This window comes from Cyprinodon variegatus, unplaced genomic scaffold (assembly GCF_000732505.1).
Source record: "Cyprinodon variegatus isolate N-32 unplaced genomic scaffold, C_variegatus-1.0 Scaffold80, whole genome shotgun sequence".
NCBI classification, from domain to species: Eukaryota; Metazoa; Chordata; class Actinopteri; order Cyprinodontiformes; family Cyprinodontidae; genus Cyprinodon; species Cyprinodon variegatus.
The window spans coordinates 380,874-398,326 of record NW_015150533.1 but is presented as its reverse complement, the minus strand read 5'-3'; the positions used below and the strand labels follow the sequence as shown (position 1 = coordinate 398,326).

Genomic DNA, 17,453 nt, shown 5'->3' with positions numbered 1-17,453 from the left:
CCAAGCGGCCGCCTGCTGGCCACCGGTCAGGAGGACAGCACCTGCATGTTGTACGACATCCGAGGCGGACGCATAGTTCAGACCTTCCGCCCCCACAGCAGCGACATTCGCTCTGTGCGCTTCTCACCTGGAGCCCATCATCTCCTCACCGGTTCCTACGACAACAAAATCATCATCAGCGACCTTCAAGGTACCGATGCCTTCCATTGGCCGAGAAAGAAAGAAATAAATGCAGCAGAGCATGTGCAGCTAACCCTGACCTTCTGACTCCAGGTGACCTGACCAAGCCGCTGCCTCAGACGCTGGCCGGGGAACACTGGGATAAGGTGATTCAGTGCAGGTGGCACCCACACGACCGAACGTTCCTGTCCTCATCAGCCGATCGAACTGTCGTCCTCTGGGCTCGGAGCCCCTGATGGTTTCAAGAAATGAGCCGTCACCAAGGACAGAGCTGTAGTCTTCACAAACACACAGCGTCCACATACACCCCGGTCTAGGCTGTTTAATGTGATGCTGTAGAACAACCTATACTGTAGTGATAGTGTGAGGAGTTGATGCATTCTGAAGGCAGCATAGACTGAATGCTATCTGTATGTGCATCTGTGCGAGTTTTCACTGTTTGGCACTCTAAAGTCTGTGTAATTGAGTTTAAACGTCAACTGTTACAAAAGGTGGACCTAAAAGTTTTTTGGATGATCAAAAAAAAAACAAAAAAACAACACAGAAGTATATTTGAACTTGTTATTTAGGTTTAACGTGACTCCTAAGGCCCCTAAAATACCTTCTGTGTTTGATTGTTACATTGTTGTACTGATATAAAAAGGTTGGATTAAAGTAAACAAAACAAAACAGAGTTCACTTCAAGCACATTTCAGTTTTTTATTTATTACTATTGATGCACAGAAATATTTGATCAATATTTTGTCAGAATGTGATAAAAAAAAAGGAAGAAAATATATAAAGAGTTTACCTTTTTGTTGCAACATTGCACACTTATCCCCGTCTCATCAAGGCACAGCAAGACAATGGTTTCCATGGGAACAGGAGACTGGACTCATCATTGTGGAAGGATGACACATTAAGTTTTATGCATTTCATAATGTGCCTTTTTTATAAATTTCTTTATTTTAAAGTCAAAAGAAATATTTAAAAAATGTCATTAGTGCAAAAACAGCAGCAGCATTTTATCTGTATGCACACATGCATGTAAATAAACTATTACAAAGATAATATGAACGTTTTTTTTTATTAATTTGAACATAAAAACTGAAGCTTTGACTTATCCTTTGTTTATTTTTCTTCAGTTATCAGTAAAGTGTTTAGTAAATGTGTGTCAGGCTAAAGTTTTTCATTGAGTTTCAATCATACAGCAAAGTCACTAAAGTAAATATTTTGAGTCCATCCCACAGGATGTGTAAAAACTGGTGTTATGTTTGGAAAGAAAAACAAACAAAAAAACAAGAGATAAGCACATTTTAGTTGTTTATACATCTACTAACAAAAATAAAATAGAATTGTTGAAAAACAATTTTTTTTGGAATTAAGGCATCAACTTTTTTTTCTGCCAATTATAGATTTTAATTTGTATTTTAAAGCGTTTTACTTCTGTTTTTTGTGAGGCACTGGAAAAAAATTAAAATCTAAATAAGTTATTTTTTCTTAAAATAAGTGCATTTGTTCTTGGATTGAGGAGATAAAAGAGACATTTTGCCAATAGAACATGATCATTTACATTTAAAATAAGAAATTACAATTACATTGTCTTATTTCAGGTGCATATTATTTAATTATCTTATTTAAAAAAAAAAAAGTAAAATACTCATTCCATTGGCAAACTATCTAATTTACCAACTCAAATTAAGGGTAAAGACACTTAATTTAGGATGTTTTTATTTATTTATAGATGGGGGGTTTTTTCTAGTGTGATAAGCCTTCCTGCATTTGATGCAACAAGCCCATATCATACTACTGCCACCACAACCAGGAGGAGTGAAATCATCATGCTAACGTTAAGTGAGTTTGCTTTTTTAAAGCATAACAGCTTCTCTGTTATGATATTGTTTTGTTTTGCTCACACAAAAATAAATAAGTAGTATAATTAGGAAAGCATAACCAAACATATCCTTCCTGCATCAAGAAATATCAAATGATTAGTTTTACAATTATTTTTAGAAAACAAATTTGGTAAATAGAGTTTGGTAATAGAGTATACTTAAATTTCGTTATATATAAAAAAAGTTCCACTCCAAAATATAAAAATTATTGAATAAATATATAGCACAACTGTTGTCTATGCTGTTTGTGACCCACTCTCTTGTTTTCAGGTTTGTGTTTAGAAAGAGCAGTGATGGCATGGCTCCAAATGCTTTACTACTTTGGGTTTGAGCATTAAAGAGTCCAGCTGCTTCAGATTGCTCAGAAATATTACGTATGAAAAACTCCATTGAAGAAGCTTACATGCCACAGATACACAACGTGACTTATTCTATTATGTTTGTTTCATTTATGTAAAAAATGTAATTTCTGCCTTACTAAAACAAAAGTCTTTGAATCCACCATTGGAGCTCTCCTCAGATTAGAAAACAATATTCCTCGAAAGAGAATTCTCAGGAGTAGGATGCAGAAAAAACCAACAATATGTTAAGTCAAGTTACCATAAATGCAGCACTTTGCAGTTCCAATACAGTATAAGGATGTTTAATCTGTGCAGCATGAAGTACTTTTCAATTAACTTTCTAGATGAGAAACAGCAGCATCCACACAGTGGGAGGAAATGCATCACCAATGATACAGATGTTCATGATTTAGGAGGGTTTTTTAAGGGCCGTATGTAGTATTATATATAGATGATGTCACAAATAATGGGAACGACGTAAGTTTGATGAGAATAAACATTCTGTCTCACACATTTTGCTTTGTGTATCTTTTCTGTACCAGAGTGCATGCGTTTGTCTTCTTGTACTTAATTTTCTCAACCGCTGGAAGTACCGGTGTTGGTCCCTAATAGTTTAATTGTATCTAACTTTAGTGCTGCTGGTTTTGAATGTATGACCCTAAAAAGGTTTGGCTCTTTATCGTCGTTGCAAGACGAATCCTGCAATAGAAGGATCAAGCATGACAGAGCGGACAGCAGGATGATGTAGTGATGAAGGTTACAAGGTAAAGAGGAGGGCCGCAGAGGGATTTACTCTCACCCACATGCTGCGCTCGATCATTCGCTTCTTTTGTGTGGTGGACAATGAGGGCCTGAGGTGTGGGGCTTAAAAAGGATAGGCATACTGTTTAACAGCCAGCAACTCTGGAGCGAGACTGGCCAAACTGAAGGTAAAACCTGGAATCACACACAGACTGTAATTCTGATACATCTAGTAGTATGTTGATCGATTTAGATGCTTAGAGAGCTAAATGAGTAGAGATGAAGAACTACAAAGACAGAATGGATGGTGTTTAATGTTTTTTTTATTATTTTTGTAGAATTAGAAGATGCATTCAGTTTACATTAGAATGATTTATTCAGGTGCACATGGCCATTGTAGGCATGATCAAAGTATTTTAGTTACTTTAAAGCTGTGCTGTAATATGGAGGGGGTGTAAAAATATGTTTATTTTTTTCTGGATTTGTTGCGGTGCTGACAGTTCTGTTGCTCTGAACTGGAAACTTAGTTTGTTGTGCACAGAGGGGAATTACAGAACAATGGGCCTGAACTGCCTGACAGGCAGGCCTATTGTCAAAAAACACCATGCTGAGAGGAATGACTTTGGTTTGTACATCAAGTGGGTTTGCTTTGAAATGCATGGGGAAAAATCCAGTGCTTTAATTTAATCAATAAACGTGTGCTCTTTTTAATATTCCTGTAAAGCATGTAAATATCTACATGCTTGTAAAATAGAAGTTAATGAAACCTACTGTAGCTAGGGGAAGTTGATCAACAGACAAGACCCAGCAAACAGACATTAATAGATGCCTGACAGAAAAAGAATCGTAAAAGCAAACATCATTGATTGTCTTCTTTCTTCTCTGTCCTCTCTGATCCGAGCAGCTCCTGGATATTTAGGGTGACCCTGAGCTTCAAGGAGCATCAACAATGCTGTATACTTTAGCTGGAGGTGGCACCCTGTGCGGCGTGGCCGCCCTGGTGCTTCTCATCGTTTCTACGGCAACAGATTTCTGGATGCACTACCGCTATTCAGGTAGCTCAGCCAATCAAGGGCTTTGGAGGTTCTGCATCAACCACAAATGCCATGCTCACACAATGACTGTAGGTATGTACCTTAAAAAAGCTTCCCAGAGGTTTGATTTAAACTGGTTTCAGGTCAAGATTTTTACAGAAGCTATAAATAAAAGGGGATAACTTTGTTTCTTAGGCTAGAATATTTTTAAATTTTTTATTCAGTGTGATTTTTGTTTTTTCAGCCTTCTGGGATGCCACCAGGGCTTTCATGCTTCTGGCAGTGCTGAGCTGTTTTGCTGGCATTGTGCTGGGCCTTAGCGCCTTCACCAATGGAACCAAGAACAGAAGGGTCCGGACAGGAGGCATCGCTCTGGTTCTCTCAGGTACCAATCTGACCTTAACGACTGCAAAAGTCATTACTGCAAAAACAAAGAAAAAAGCAGCTTAGAACCAGTTTTTCATGTGCCATGAACAAAGTAAAAAGACAAGAACATTTGAATGCAATTTAAAAATCAAATCCTTGAAATAAATTAAAGCAACTAAAATATCAATAGAAGATAGGAAGTCCTTATCCTTATGCTTTCTCTAAACTAATGTATTTGTTGTCCCCTGTTCAAGGTTTTCTTGCTCTGCTGGCTTTGGCTGTTTACACAGGAGTGACCGTCACTTTCTTTGGGAAACGCTTTCTGGACTGGCGTTTTTCCTGGTCCTACATCATAGGCTGGGTGGCTGCCATTTTGGCTTTTGCAGCAGGTTTTTGTTCTTTATATAGTTTTTGACTCAATGTTTGCTATTATGGGTATTTCTTTATTTTGAATTTGTGCTTCCTTGTGCAGAACTGCTTTACCTCATATTCCTAAAAATCCTAAAGTTTTGGTAAAACCCATTTGAATAACAGACATATGGATTTCTGTCTAACAAATCTTCCTGCATATGATTGTTTAAAAAAAAAGACTGTTTTTTAAGGATGAAATTATCTGATGTACACATTTGCAATAAGTAAACATAGAAAAAAATGAGACATCAAGATACCTAACCTTATTTAATAAGCTTAATGATGGATACCATTTTCTTCTTTTTTGTAAGCATATCTCCATGTCTTGTAGGTGTGTTTCAGCTCTGTGCCTATCGGCAGACCTCTGCTGCACTCCCTCCTCCAAATAACCCGGAGAGCTGAACAGGAAAAGCACACAGATGGTCCTCCAGACTGTTGGAATGAAGATCATTGCTGCTTTCGCTTCCTAGGAGTGTAATAAAAACATGAAAAAAACTTATGTCTGTTCAGTGCAACTATACATTGTTGAAATGCACAAAGAAGCTCAACATGCAAGAAATCTGAATACACTGCAAAAAAATGAAAACCAAAAAAATAAGTTCCTAAAAAAAGAACAACAGTTCTTGAAGAAAGGAGGAGAGAAAACACGCCAACAAAACAACAAAACAAACAACAAAAAAAAGAAAAAAAAACAACCGCATCGTATTACAACAACAGCATATCAAATAATCATATTATAAGAAGAAAAAAAATAATCACAATGGCAAAACAACCCAATTAACCGCCAAAAATAAAGGAAAAAAAAACTGAATTAAAGAAATTTTTACCTATTTCTAGATTGTTTTTGCAGTGTATTTTTCCACAGATATAAATGCAGCATTGATCATCAGTTTCTTTCTGCAAAAGGAGTTAGTCTGTGGTGTTAAAAACTAAATGAACAGAAACCAAAGGCACCAGGAAAAGTATGATCTGCCATAGGTGTCATGTGGTGAAGCAAGGAGAGTCTGGTCAAAGCTGATGGAAAGATGGACATATTAAAAATACTAGACAACGCCCCCTCCAAAACAAAAAATAAAAATAGTAGAGGCTGCAAAATATTTGAAGACTGGATAGATGTCCAAAACAGTTTTAATGGAAGATGATGTTAGAGGGGCTCAGTTAACAGTCTTCTGAAAAGTATGCACTTTATTCTAATGTAATTATTTTAGGCCTTATTTCTAGGGTTATTAATCCTTTTCATCCAAGTTCTTAACATAACGTCTTTGAGATAGTTAAAAATCTATTAAAAATAGATAAATTACACTCACATCATAGTGAAAACAAAAACTACAGGCAATAATAGATTTTATTTCCACGTTACAAATCTGTTTTGTTTGCGTCGGTTTATTATTCTGCTCTAGATCAGAACTGACTTAGAATTTTTACCACGGTTAAGGAAGTTGTTTCCATTTCTTTTCATTCTTTCTATCCCTGAAGTTTAGAAACAATGTTAAAACTAATTCAATAATAAAGGCAAACACACCAAATTTTAATTTCAAATTTTTTTATTTTTAACAGTAGAAAGCAATCTCACGGAGACTACTTTAAATTACACAATGCAAATAAATATATTTATACAGCGAGAGCAAACGTATAATTAAAGTATTAACATTTGGTACAAAACTATTTACAATGCTCTGAATAGTGCAAAAAAAAAAAAGATCACACAAAATTGCCCTTCAGAGTCTTGAAATGGATCTTTTGAGGACAACGGTTGCATGTGCTGCCCCCTGGTGGGGAATACAATAACCGACAGTACTGTAAATGGCATGGCAGAACAAAGTATGCTAAACATTATGAAAAGGACTCGCATTGTTGAAGATAGAGCAAAAGTTGACACACTTGCTGCTTCTCAGACAGAGCGTCTAAAATAATGCTTATGTTATAAAATGTAGTATTGGTATAACTGGTTAAGTTAAAAATGGTGAAAGGAAAGGGAAAAGAAATCAAGCATTCTGAGATAAAAGTAGATTTATCAGTTAAAATCAAGTGAAATTAAGGTCCCTGCATGGACTCTAAAGGAATAACTAAACAGGTGAAAACTTAGAAACCCATCATGAGCACAACATGGTGAAATGACAAAGTGTAGCAACTGAAACCTTGGCAGGAAGTAGCCCGCCAACCCTGAGTTAAATCAACTTTTTAAAAAAAGGGCTTAGCACCATCAAACACCACAGAATCTGCTACGCCATCTCTTCAGTCAAACCAAAGTGTTTGGGGTTGTGACAGGCACAATGCATGGTTTGATTTTATTTTTTTTTTTTCTTAAAGTGCGCTTGCTTAATAGTTGAGCTGTTACTTTCGCTCAAGTTTATTTTGTTGGATTGCCTCTTCCCCACAAACAAAAGGTTCATTTAAAAACTGCACAACATAAGTTACATTTTTCCATGCATATTAGTTTCTTTTTGCAGAGTGAAATTTCTTTTAGGGACCACTTTTTTTTTGCATTTGAAAACCTGGACCTTTAAGCACTATTCATTAATCCTCCCGCTGACGCATCTACACAATCAGTACAGTGTCGATAACTGCAGACACAAACATTAAAAAATACATTATTGGTAATTGGTCCTGAACAAGCATGTCGCTCAACAACAAAATGCTATTTTTGCAAGAAGACGCTACAACAAACAGACACCTGAAGCAGACAGACTTGACTCTACTTTTAGACCAAAATCGATGCCTTTGGGACAACTTTCACTTGTCCTGTTGTGCTCAGTATTTGTGCGTTGATCCAGTAGAGTCTTAAAGGAAAATAACATCTGAGCATTGATCATTAAACATCTTTAAATCATGCCAAACAACAGGAAAGTTAATCACTACAGTTTTGAATCAGAGAGAAAGGATAGGGCCATCAAGAAATGAAGCCTTGTTGGGCTGAGATTTTATAAATCAACATTTCAACTCACAGCCACTAAAGAGCGCTTTAAGGTACCCCAAACTTGCTGAATGTAGAGACGAAGACAGGACTGAATGGTCAGCTTCGAGATGAAAGCTTAAAGAGATGGAAAAAAAATCTCTCTGTGCACTCATGCATAAGATGTGCACTTTGTGCATCTTTGGCTATGCATAGAACTACGTCTCCAGTGTTGACGTGCAGTAATAAGCACTACAGCAGGCTAATGCTGATCAGTATAGCCCTATTCAGATTGCATGCTTTAGAACAGGACAATGAGCGACATCAGTTCACAGATGGTGAGAAAGTTCTGGTAGCAAAGTGCCAGTTGACTTGGCTAGTGTGGCACTTCACTGAGTTGGAGCCATTTTGGCTTTGGTTTGAACAACTGGCACACTGCAACCAGGCAACATGAGTTTTTTTTTTTTTTTTTGGCTTGGCTCTGGGTTTTCAAAGCTGCAACATATCAGATTATTTACTGTACTCCAAGAAAGCAGATCTCTCCAAGTTCAGCACAGGGTTGCTACTCTTTCTCTTCATAACAGTGCAGGCCATTTTCAGAGCACAATAATGGTTGCCTTCCAGCTGTGAAGAGTAGAAATGATCTTCCAATCACAGGTCCGCACATCTCTCCTCCCTTCGCTGAGGGTTATGTGTTTTTGTTATACCTATCAAGAGAAAGAAACATTTGATCATTGTATATAAATGACAAACAGTTTTCAACAAAACATTTATATTAGACAGAATGATAGTGAAACAAAACTTGTTTCTTTGTCAGAACTTTATGATACATTTTCTACCTTATTTTTTCTGCTTGTTTAATCCCAACTTACATTTACAGTTTTGTGCAACATGAATATGTGAGGTCTAGAGACTAACTATGAGGACATTAATAAGAACCAAAGTAGAGTTTCTATTAATTAAAAAAGAAATTTAAAAAACAAACAAAAAAAAATACCAAAAGACAAACCAAAAGTTACAAAACAAACCACTGGAATTTGTTTCCAAGTTTGAAGATGTTTTGCTTTGCATCCAGGAAGCTTTTTTAATTCAAAATGTCAGAAAAGGCGTTGAGTTTGAGGTTCCTGGATGCAAAGCGAAACATCTCCAAACTTGGAAACAAACTCTATTGTTTTTTTTTTTTACTTTTTTTGGAATGACTATGACCTGGATGACAGGGAATCTGCACCACCAAAAGAAAAAGTCAACCAGAACTGTCCACTAGGTGGCACTGCTACATGACACATCATTAGTACCTATAAGAACTTTTGGTTGTTACATTTCTGTTGCATTACTATTAATCTGGATCTAAATAACTTCTCAGATTTAACTAAAAAGACATCCTACCCGCTCTGTAAGCTGAACTCTGGCAGCGCACCCAGGGATGTAAGCTGTTCCTCAAGGGCCACGATACGGAGACCGATGTAACCTGAAGACAGCAGCAGCAGTACCACCCTGCAACACAGACATGCAGAAATCAGACCACTGTTTACAGCCTTTGTTCCAGCTGCTACACGACACCAAACTAGCATAAAAAAAACCAAATTCTTTTCAGGGAAAAAGTACCGACTTATGCGATCACAGAGATTATATGGCTTTGACATGCATAACAGAATTTGACAGAATTGTATCCTTTTTTTATCATTCGCGATCTGCTTTACAAGCTTGTGAAAAGCCTCATGCTTTCCCTTTTGCACCAACTTCAGCACCAGCAGACAGAGATTAGCAAACAGGGAGATGAAGACTGGTATTAAAGGAGTTAGGAAGGAGGGAGACAAAATACTAGAAGGAAGGTGCCACTTACAAAATCAAGTAAATAAAAAGAAGAGTGTTGAGTGAGGTGAACTCTCTCTGAACCAGCAGAGACTTGGCTTTTTCAGTCACGTTAGATATCCACCATCCACCTACAGGGAGAGTAAACAGCAGAAATATTACGGCCCATTCACTTTTCCAGGTAAGATTTTACCCAAGCTTTGCACAGTTTGTTTTTTACCCAAGCTTTGCACAGTTTGTTTTTGTGCAAATTCATGACCGCTTGTGTATGTGAACATTACCTGACTCTGAGAGCTCCTCTGAAGACGAGCTGTCACTTTGCTGCAGACTGCTGGAACCTGAAGCGTTTCCATTAGGCACTGCTTCTACTGGAAAGGGAGATAAGAGAAAGAATAAATGTTAATGGACTAATAAATTTGGATGTCTTTTTTTTAAATAAACAGAAGATTTGAATGCATTTAATTCTCCATACTGTTGTGATCTTCGTTGAATAAACATTCCTACCTCTGTGAGCCCTCTGCCGAGGCGGATTCTGCAAAGATGAAGTTTCAGAACCGTCCAAGCTGTCATCCAAACTGGACTGGCTGGAGTTCTGCACAGGGAAAGAATCCCATCTTTAGAAACAAGAATTCTCAGCCTAGAGTTCTCAATTTAAATGTAATAATATAAGGAAATGTACATGCAAAACATTTCTCATATTTAAAAAAGCAGGTTTAAGTTTTCTCACCACTAGTTTGCTTTTATCAAAGCTGTTTTCACCTGAGGAAAAAATAGGGCTGCTGTTTGTGCTCCCCTCCTGTAAGACAAAACCAAGAAAGGACATAATATTATTTCCCCCCTTCTTCTGTATACTATAGTGTTTTTTTTTTAAACATTTTATTTAAACAGCAAAAAAAGACACTGTTGTAATTTATAACACCTCACTTTTAGAAAACCCTTTCCTGTCATTTAAACTTTGTACATGAAAAAGTCCAAATCATTGCAATATTTTCACAATAGTTAACAGTTTTTTTTTTCCCTTTTTGCACAATTTGACGGTAATGTCATTTGTCTTTCAAAATCTACCCAACAGCTGTTTCATGTTTTAAACGGAAGCAGTTCTTGGTTCTTTGATCCATTTTGAAGTTTGAACAGAACCACTCACCTCTATCTGAGGACAGACGGAGCGAAGCAGCTGGTAACAGGATTCTCTGTTCCTCAGCGACACAAAGAGGTACTAAACAATAAGAAAAACACAAAAGAGCGACAGATTATTGGCTGTTGGCTTGGTGGTAAACTCAAATATTGAAACACACCCTGTTGACTTGACTTCTAAAGCAAGGTTAATGTTGCTAGACAACACCTTATTTGATCAGAGCACGATAGAGACTCAATTTCCTCCATGAATGTTGCTAATGGAAGCGCTTTAGATGTTAGACTGACCTTCTCTCCTTCTGTGGTGCGAAGGGACAGGGCATTAGGCACCAGCAGAGCTGTGTTCTGTTTCTTCACTGTGTGGATAGAGGAAACTGGAATGACAACCTGCAAAGTAAAAAAACCAACAGTTAAGACGTCAGTCAAATCAAACATGGATTGTACCAGAATGACGGGTTAGATAGACGCCTACCCTGGTGTCCTTTAGCAGAACTGAGGAATAGAAACAGGCGTTGGTGTCGGTGATGTAAAGCCGACCATGATAGGGCACTTCCCTCTGCAGGGCACATATGTACGCTAGGGAAAACGTAATGAAGAGTTTTTTAGTTTTACAGTCCACCAGGTTTCATTTAATGCTGCTTTTCACCATTTTCCCTTTACCTACCATGTATCAAGTCTTCATTGTCAGGAATGTCTGGGAACAACTTGTGGAATGTCTTATTGTGCTTGGTGAAACTCTGAAAATGAGAAAAATAAAACAATAAAATGTTTTCCTGAAGCCTATAAATAAATTATTCTTTCAGGGAGCAGGTCTGTGCTGACTTACACTTTGTGTGCCGCTGCTCTCTGTTCTCTCAAAGCCTTTGCTGTCAACATCAAATGTTTCTGACCTGGAGAGACGGGAAGAGAAAAAAAAAATCACTTAGAGGTGATTTTGCAATAAAATGTTGAGACAGAAAAAAAAAAACAATTTTTCAGGTCATGGTGGGTAGCAAAGTAGTGCAAAATCCATTCTCATTAAGGCTTCCTTGTTTAAAAGTGCAGCAGGCAAACCATGAGCAGCTGGTCGGTTTTGCTGATGGCAAAACAAGACTAAGAGCTACTAATCTACTTGTTAAGCACAGATACTTGCGTCCAGATCATGTTTTACAGTTTTGATTTTATAAAAATCTTTGTGTAAATACCATAACAGTTCTACTAAAAGTCTTCCTGCCATGCTAGCAGTTTTGTAGAGCTGTAACCAAGAAAGGCAAGCAGACGTGTTTGACGGGATTTCATTTCGCTTTATAAGAAAAGCTTGTTGTAATAGTTATTAAAAATAAACTAAAAATATTTTTACAGCAAATAAGCAAAGTTTTACTTTTCACCAAAGGGCCGCAGGACAAGCTCAACAATTGCCTCCACTTTGACGTCATCTTTACATCCAAATCATACCCTGAATCTATTTCAGACATGTGAATCATGTGAGCAGACAGACTCCTTTAAACGGCTGTGCACTTATGTCTGCGTCATGACTGAACAGCAGCTGAGAGTCAGCTCATGTCTTGTGATGCACGCAGCAAATGGCAGAAAATATCTACAGCAACTGCCAATCCAAACTTCTTAAGCTAGATATTTGAAATATAATATCGGTTGTCAAAAAGGATCTTGAGTTTTACAATTATATTGAAGTCTAAAAGAAGCAATTAAACATTCTAAATTTTTAAAGCGCATTTCTTCCTGTACAAATAAATGTGCGTGAGTGAGTTTTTCTATAAAGTACGTAAAGTTTCTGGACGAGTCCTACCTGAGAGCTATCTGTCTGGTGAGGGTCTTGTGCTGCTGCTGCAGCTCAAGCTGAGCAGCCTCCAAACTCAAGGCTTTTCTCGCCTCTGTCTTCTTGACGGCGGAGTTGCTCTGACTGCTCCTGCTTTTCTTGGTTTTTGCAGGCAGCCCGCCGCTCTCCACTGGGTAGCTGCTGGATATTAGAGGTAAATAAAAACAAAGATTATTACATGTTCTATATGATCCAACAGGTATATAAAAAGATCACAGAGTTCTCTCCAGGTGAGTTAATGTGAAGTCAGGCATGTCCCAGCATGACAACCTGCTGTTCTTCCACCCTGAGATGTAGAAGTCAAGTTGGAGCATGAGTTGATGAAGCTTGCTAATATCTGAATAAAAAACACCACCCGTTGCCTTTTTAACAATATTGTCTAAACTCTGATCTTATTTTGCTACAAAGTCGTTCAACAAAGTTTGTAAAAAATCATCCACCTCATTTTGAAACAGAGACAACTGATGTTTGACAGACAACATAATTATCTTTATGATGCGATGGAAATAGTCATCCTCTTTCCGAAGCATTTTATGGACACATTGCGTAAGCGCTCAAAAGGCTCTACTGGCAGCTTTCCAAGCTGCTTTGTGTCAGATAAAAAATATAAGGTAGTGGAAAAAAAGAGCTATTAGAGCAATTCTGGCGGATATAGAAAAGTCAATGAATTTTTAAGGCCATGGCGTGTCCTTGACCGGGAACAGACCAGGCACATATACAGAACGAACACGGCTGAATAATATGTCTGATTCCATGAAAATGGCTTTCAGCAGGGATGCAAGTGAAACTTTAGAAAACATCGGGGTTAACTTAGAACTAAAACTTAAATTTAAAGTCCCCCAAAAAATATAAACACATTTTACCAAAGGGAGCTTACCTGCTAACTTTCAATCGCTTTGATGAACGGAAACTCATATACCTACTAACAGTAGGCATTTCCTGTTCTCAGACTGTTAAATAAAAAAACAAACTCTCTCAATAACTATCTGAGCTTTACTCCTTTATTTGACCAAAAAAGAATTTTAACTACAAGACAAAAGAATTTAAGCCATCAAAGTTATGATCCAACTGTTCCTCTTCTTCTCCGTCATGTCCTGATAGAAGAACCTACGGCTGCGTTGTGGTAATTCAAAGGAAGCCACTTTGTGTTGAGAGTGGTGTGACACTCCGTAGCTGGCTGACGTCAAACCAAGACACTCCCCTCAAAGCTAAAGAAACGTGAAAAAGACCAGCCAATAAACAAACCCCTAAGAGCCGTTTCCCCTCCCTCTCTTACACAAGGACACACACAGAATGCAAAGGAGGCGTTGAAATGTACGAGAGGTCGGAGGCCAAACCCTCCAATACATTTCCTATATCAAACAAAGTGTGGGGAGGGACCTCTTAATCAATTACTCTGACCCCTCAAATCTAAAAACGGGTGAATTGTTGATATTTTACAGCTATGGTCAAATAAAAGAAGGAATTTGGTTAAATTTAAAAAAGAACCCAAATATTTTCTTTTCTTTCCCCCACAGTAGCAGTAAGGAGGAACTTTGGAACAAATAGTGAAAGGACTACCGTGGGATAGTGGTGAAACTTGTTTTACAGCTCTAACATGGAAAATATGTTTCAAAGGAGGAAGAATAATCGTGTTAGACGACTTTTAACAAAAGCTCTTTCCAGTAATTGGCTTTTGACAAACAATTAAAATAACTTCAAAGTGCATTATAGATGTTTATCATTGTGAATGGAGAGTAAAATAACTTGGTTCTATATCTTGTTCCTCAGCAAAGCCACTTTATGCAACCCTTCCCCCTTTCCCTAAATTCTTTGGGTGAGTAAGCAGCTGTGAGTGATGCTTCAACACCAAAAAAAGAACAGTTTCATAATGATCAGTGCTCAGCTGTTAGCTTGGTGTATGTAAATAAATATTTTCAGCTGAGGTATGTCTACCAAACAGACAAGCACAGACTGCTCAGACACGTTCTGATTAATTATTTTTCTTCTTATCAGGACTAAACGTTATTTCCTGATAGAAGTAAATGATGTCCCAGACTCCAAGATGTTCTTGCGCTGTCAGCTAACATGTTACACAAGCTGGAGATAGTCGATAACAGCGTGTTTCATCACTTTAGCGTTAAGTTCTAAAACTTTCTGAATTAAAACAAAACTGGTAAAAGAAGAATGTAGGTTAAGCAGATTATGATCATGCATCAGTCCATCTGCTGCTTTCTAGGTTTTATAAAGAGAGAGTGGACTAGTTCCTTTTTAAAGCTCTTGAAGTCTATAGAAATCCATTCAAGCAACCAGATTTTACATCAAGATTAACTAATCAGCATTTTCCTGCTTATGTTTTTCTTGTCTGACCTGTTCATTCGGATTTTGACTCTTAAATCATTTTCAGATTGCATCTGTAAATCCAAAAGAAATTTTATTAAGTATTAAAAGTGATTTATGTTGGTTGATGTGGTAAAAGCATGGAAATAGTGGAAGGTTTTAAAATAATTGAGTTTAACATACAGCTAAACAAAGTAATTCCCCAGAACTTTCATTATTTAATCCACAGATCAACAGTCAGAGCAAATCAGGGTTAAAAATGGTCTGATTCTGATAACTGACTGATTCATAGAATATGTGTAGTTTCAAAAATGGCTGTACATCGACCATGTGTGGATGTGACTTTAATTTCAAAGAATAGAACTCAACAGCAAAGGTTTAAATCTACAGACTCAGACTAATGTGGGACTGATTCTTGATAAAGATACTGGCAGCATCAGATGAGAATTAACAACCACTTCCTGTAACCCTTAACTTCACAGTGCGTTTCATGTCAGCGGCATTCATGAAAGAAGATTAACATTCTCTCCAGCACAGTCATACAAACCTCATAGATGTCAATGTTGAACGCTTTTCTTAAAGTAAGAGAAAAGTCACACATATGCAACGCCCCATGTCACCTGAAGCACTTAATTATCACTTTGTAAATAGAAAGCAAGAGGAGGCCGAGGGGGGTCGGGTACGTTTCATGCTGGGAAATTGGCCTTTGACTCTAAAGTGCAAAACCACAGAGCATTGGTTCAAAAAAAAACAACCACCCCCGCCGCCAAGAAAGAAACACTTTTCTTACTAGCTTAATCACCACCTGAAAAATCAAAAACATTCCAAACAACTGATAACATATCTGGTGAAAGCTTAAGATCACAAGAAAGGAATATACCAAAAGTACTGTTTATCCTGTCACGTTCGGAGATAGATCACCAAAAGAACACATTAGTAGCCATTTTTTATCTGCATATGTTCTGGTAACTTATTCACAAAACAGGACAGTTTCGGAAAACAAAACGTATCTTATCTTGTGGCTTAAGTAGAAAAATAAAAAATGAAAGTTAAAAGGAAATGGATCCTTGTGTTCTCAACAGCAAAATTACAACATTTATGTCCCTAGATTTCAAAACCATACATACATCTCTTCTTATTCTTACAATGAGTGAGTAAGATAATATTACATAAAAGGATCCGACTTACATTTTTACATCCCTGGGACATTTAGATCCATCCAAAGCTCTTTGTTCACTTAGCAAATTTTTCATTTTCTCCATGCTGAAATGTGTCTCCCTTTCCTTCCGTGATCTTACAAACTCTGCTGCCTCGTTTGCTATCGAGCAGCTAAATGGCAGTATCTTAGAACCTTTGCACTTATATCCTCAATATCTATCTCCAAGGAGGTTAAAGGTCTGGTTTATTGCAACATTTGAAAACAACTCCAACCTAATTATAACAATAACCCCTAGACCAGAAACATACAGCAAGATAACACTTTTAACAGAAAGGAAACAATTGTGTCCCAAAGCCAAAAATACTCTCCCAGCTTAGGTCTTTGTTAAACTGTGTTGCTGTGGAAACAGTAAGTAAGAGCAAGTAAGTGGAAATGTGGGGGTTGAAATAAATGTTAAAGGGCTGTTTGCATGCTGGAATACCAAACTAAACTATTCAATACCCTATTCTCATTTGTAACCTGATGGGGACCCTAAAAGCAACAGGGAAGATATGCATAACAATAGCTAGCTTAGTCCCTATTCAATTAAGGAATAAGGCCATGGGGCACAACTTCAATGTATGGAAAGCCTAAAAGCTTGACAAAACAATAACAAAAAAAATAAAATAAATAAAAATTAACCCAAAAAAGGTCAAACGTTAACAGCCAGATCAAGGAAATGCAATAAAGTGCATCATTTAATTTTCTAAGGATTAGCTTCTCTTCACAGGATTGTCATATGACGCCTCTATAAAATGTCTCAAGATAGTTTACTGGTCCTCGTCACGTCACTCCACTTAGGTCATCATATATCACTTACTCAACTCTCCCGTTTCAACCCTAACTGCCACGTTTCCAGTGCAAACATGCGACTATCGAGATGATGATCGCTGTGGTTCAGTCGGGTCAGAAATAGATTTAGGCACCATAAAAACATCACAAACACGCTTCTGACCATCCTCATAAGGCTTTTTAAAAGGATGCAACCCTTTGTTCTGGATACAAAGACTGCAATAGTAATGTGAGGTTACACGCTATCTACTGAAATGACTGCAAAAAGATCTTGTTTTATCTTTTAATCACATGATATAAAGTGTTCAATAGATAACACATTGTGCAGTCTTCCAATCTGAAAGATACTCAAATGGAAACAACTGTTAACTTAGGGAAAAGTTGTGATAAGCAGTCAATGGCAGACACCAGGTCATGCTTATGTTTAATGATAGCGTGTACTGCTTAACAGTCTCACTTTATTTGGATTTAGTTTTTACATATGCATAGATATACGCATATATATATATATATATATATATATATATATATATATATATATA

At 37.3% G+C, this 17,453-nt stretch overlaps 3 protein-coding genes across 8 annotated transcripts in view; 2 read left to right on the top strand and 1 right to left on the bottom strand.

Moving 5' to 3' along the window:
* LOC107083660 (WD repeat-containing protein 47-like) overlaps nucleotides 1–1,198 on the top strand; it is a 16,273-nt gene extending 15,075 nt beyond the window's left edge. The window contains exons 17-18 of the mRNA XM_015373040.1: nucleotides 1–190; nucleotides 274–1,198. The exon at nucleotides 1–190 is cut by the window's left edge and continues 1 nt beyond it. Coding sequence (XP_015228526.1) covers nucleotides 1–190; nucleotides 274–416 — 333 coding nt within the window. The 3' untranslated portion in view covers nucleotides 417–1,198. The remainder of the gene's footprint in view (nucleotides 191–273) is intronic.
* Nucleotides 1,199–3,224: 2,026 nt separating this feature from the next.
* LOC107083675 (lens fiber membrane intrinsic protein-like) lies at nucleotides 3,225–5,423 on the top strand. Of its 2 annotated transcripts, none has more exons than XM_015373067.1 (5): nucleotides 3,225–3,324; nucleotides 4,041–4,263; nucleotides 4,415–4,555; nucleotides 4,791–4,925; nucleotides 5,279–5,423. In XM_015373067.1, the coding sequence occupies exons 2-5, from the start codon at nucleotides 4,086–4,088 to the stop codon at nucleotides 5,347–5,349; spliced, it is 525 nt and encodes a 174-aa protein (XP_015228553.1). In that variant the 5' UTR covers nucleotides 3,225–3,324; nucleotides 4,041–4,085; the 3' UTR covers nucleotides 5,350–5,423. The 2 variants fall into 2 exon arrangements, with proteins under 2 accessions (XP_015228553.1, XP_015228554.1); XM_015373068.1 differs by having other exon boundaries at nucleotides 3,289–3,324; nucleotides 4,038–4,263.
* Nucleotides 5,424–7,227: 1,804 nt separating this feature from the next.
* Nucleotides 7,228–17,453, bottom strand: part of LOC107083699 (GRAM domain-containing protein 3-like) — a 13,564-nt gene continuing 3,338 nt past the window's right edge. Inside the window, exons 1-13 of one of the 5 annotated variants that reach the window (XM_015373115.1) lie at nucleotides 13,480–13,815; nucleotides 12,573–12,740; nucleotides 11,613–11,676; nucleotides 11,451–11,523; nucleotides 11,259–11,362; nucleotides 11,075–11,173; nucleotides 10,797–10,868; nucleotides 10,380–10,448; nucleotides 10,157–10,244; nucleotides 9,934–10,020; nucleotides 9,684–9,783; nucleotides 9,227–9,334; nucleotides 7,228–8,547 (exon numbers count right to left, since the gene is read on the bottom strand). In XM_015373115.1, coding sequence (XP_015228601.1) covers nucleotides 8,529–8,547; nucleotides 9,227–9,334; nucleotides 9,684–9,783; nucleotides 9,934–10,020; nucleotides 10,157–10,244; nucleotides 10,380–10,448; nucleotides 10,797–10,868; nucleotides 11,075–11,173; nucleotides 11,259–11,362; nucleotides 11,451–11,523; nucleotides 11,613–11,676; nucleotides 12,573–12,740; nucleotides 13,480–13,538 — 1,110 coding nt within the window. In that variant the 5' untranslated portion in view covers nucleotides 13,539–13,815 and the 3' untranslated portion in view covers nucleotides 7,228–8,528. Of the gene's footprint in view, nucleotides 8,548–9,226; nucleotides 9,335–9,683; nucleotides 9,784–9,933; nucleotides 10,021–10,156; nucleotides 10,245–10,379; nucleotides 10,449–10,796; nucleotides 10,869–11,074; nucleotides 11,174–11,258; nucleotides 11,363–11,450; nucleotides 11,524–11,612; nucleotides 11,677–12,572; nucleotides 12,744–13,479; nucleotides 13,816–17,453 lie in introns of those variants that run through there. The other 4 variants (XM_015373114.1, XM_015373110.1, XM_015373113.1 and 1 more) reach the window with 4 other exon arrangements.

Bases quoted from the DNA above. Each gene is read 5' to 3' on its own strand.
- LOC107083675 (XM_015373067.1), top strand. From the start codon at position 4,086: ATGCTGTATACTTTAGCTGGAGGTGGCACCCTGTGCGGCGTGGCCGCC. The intron at 4,556-4,790 runs GTACCAATCTGA...CCCCTGTTCAAG, and splicing joins CATCGCTCTGGTTCTCTCAG to GTTTTCTTGCTCTGCTGGCT. The intron at 4,926-5,278 runs GTTTTTGTTCTT...CATGTCTTGTAG, and splicing joins CATTTTGGCTTTTGCAGCAG to GTGTGTTTCAGCTCTGTGCC.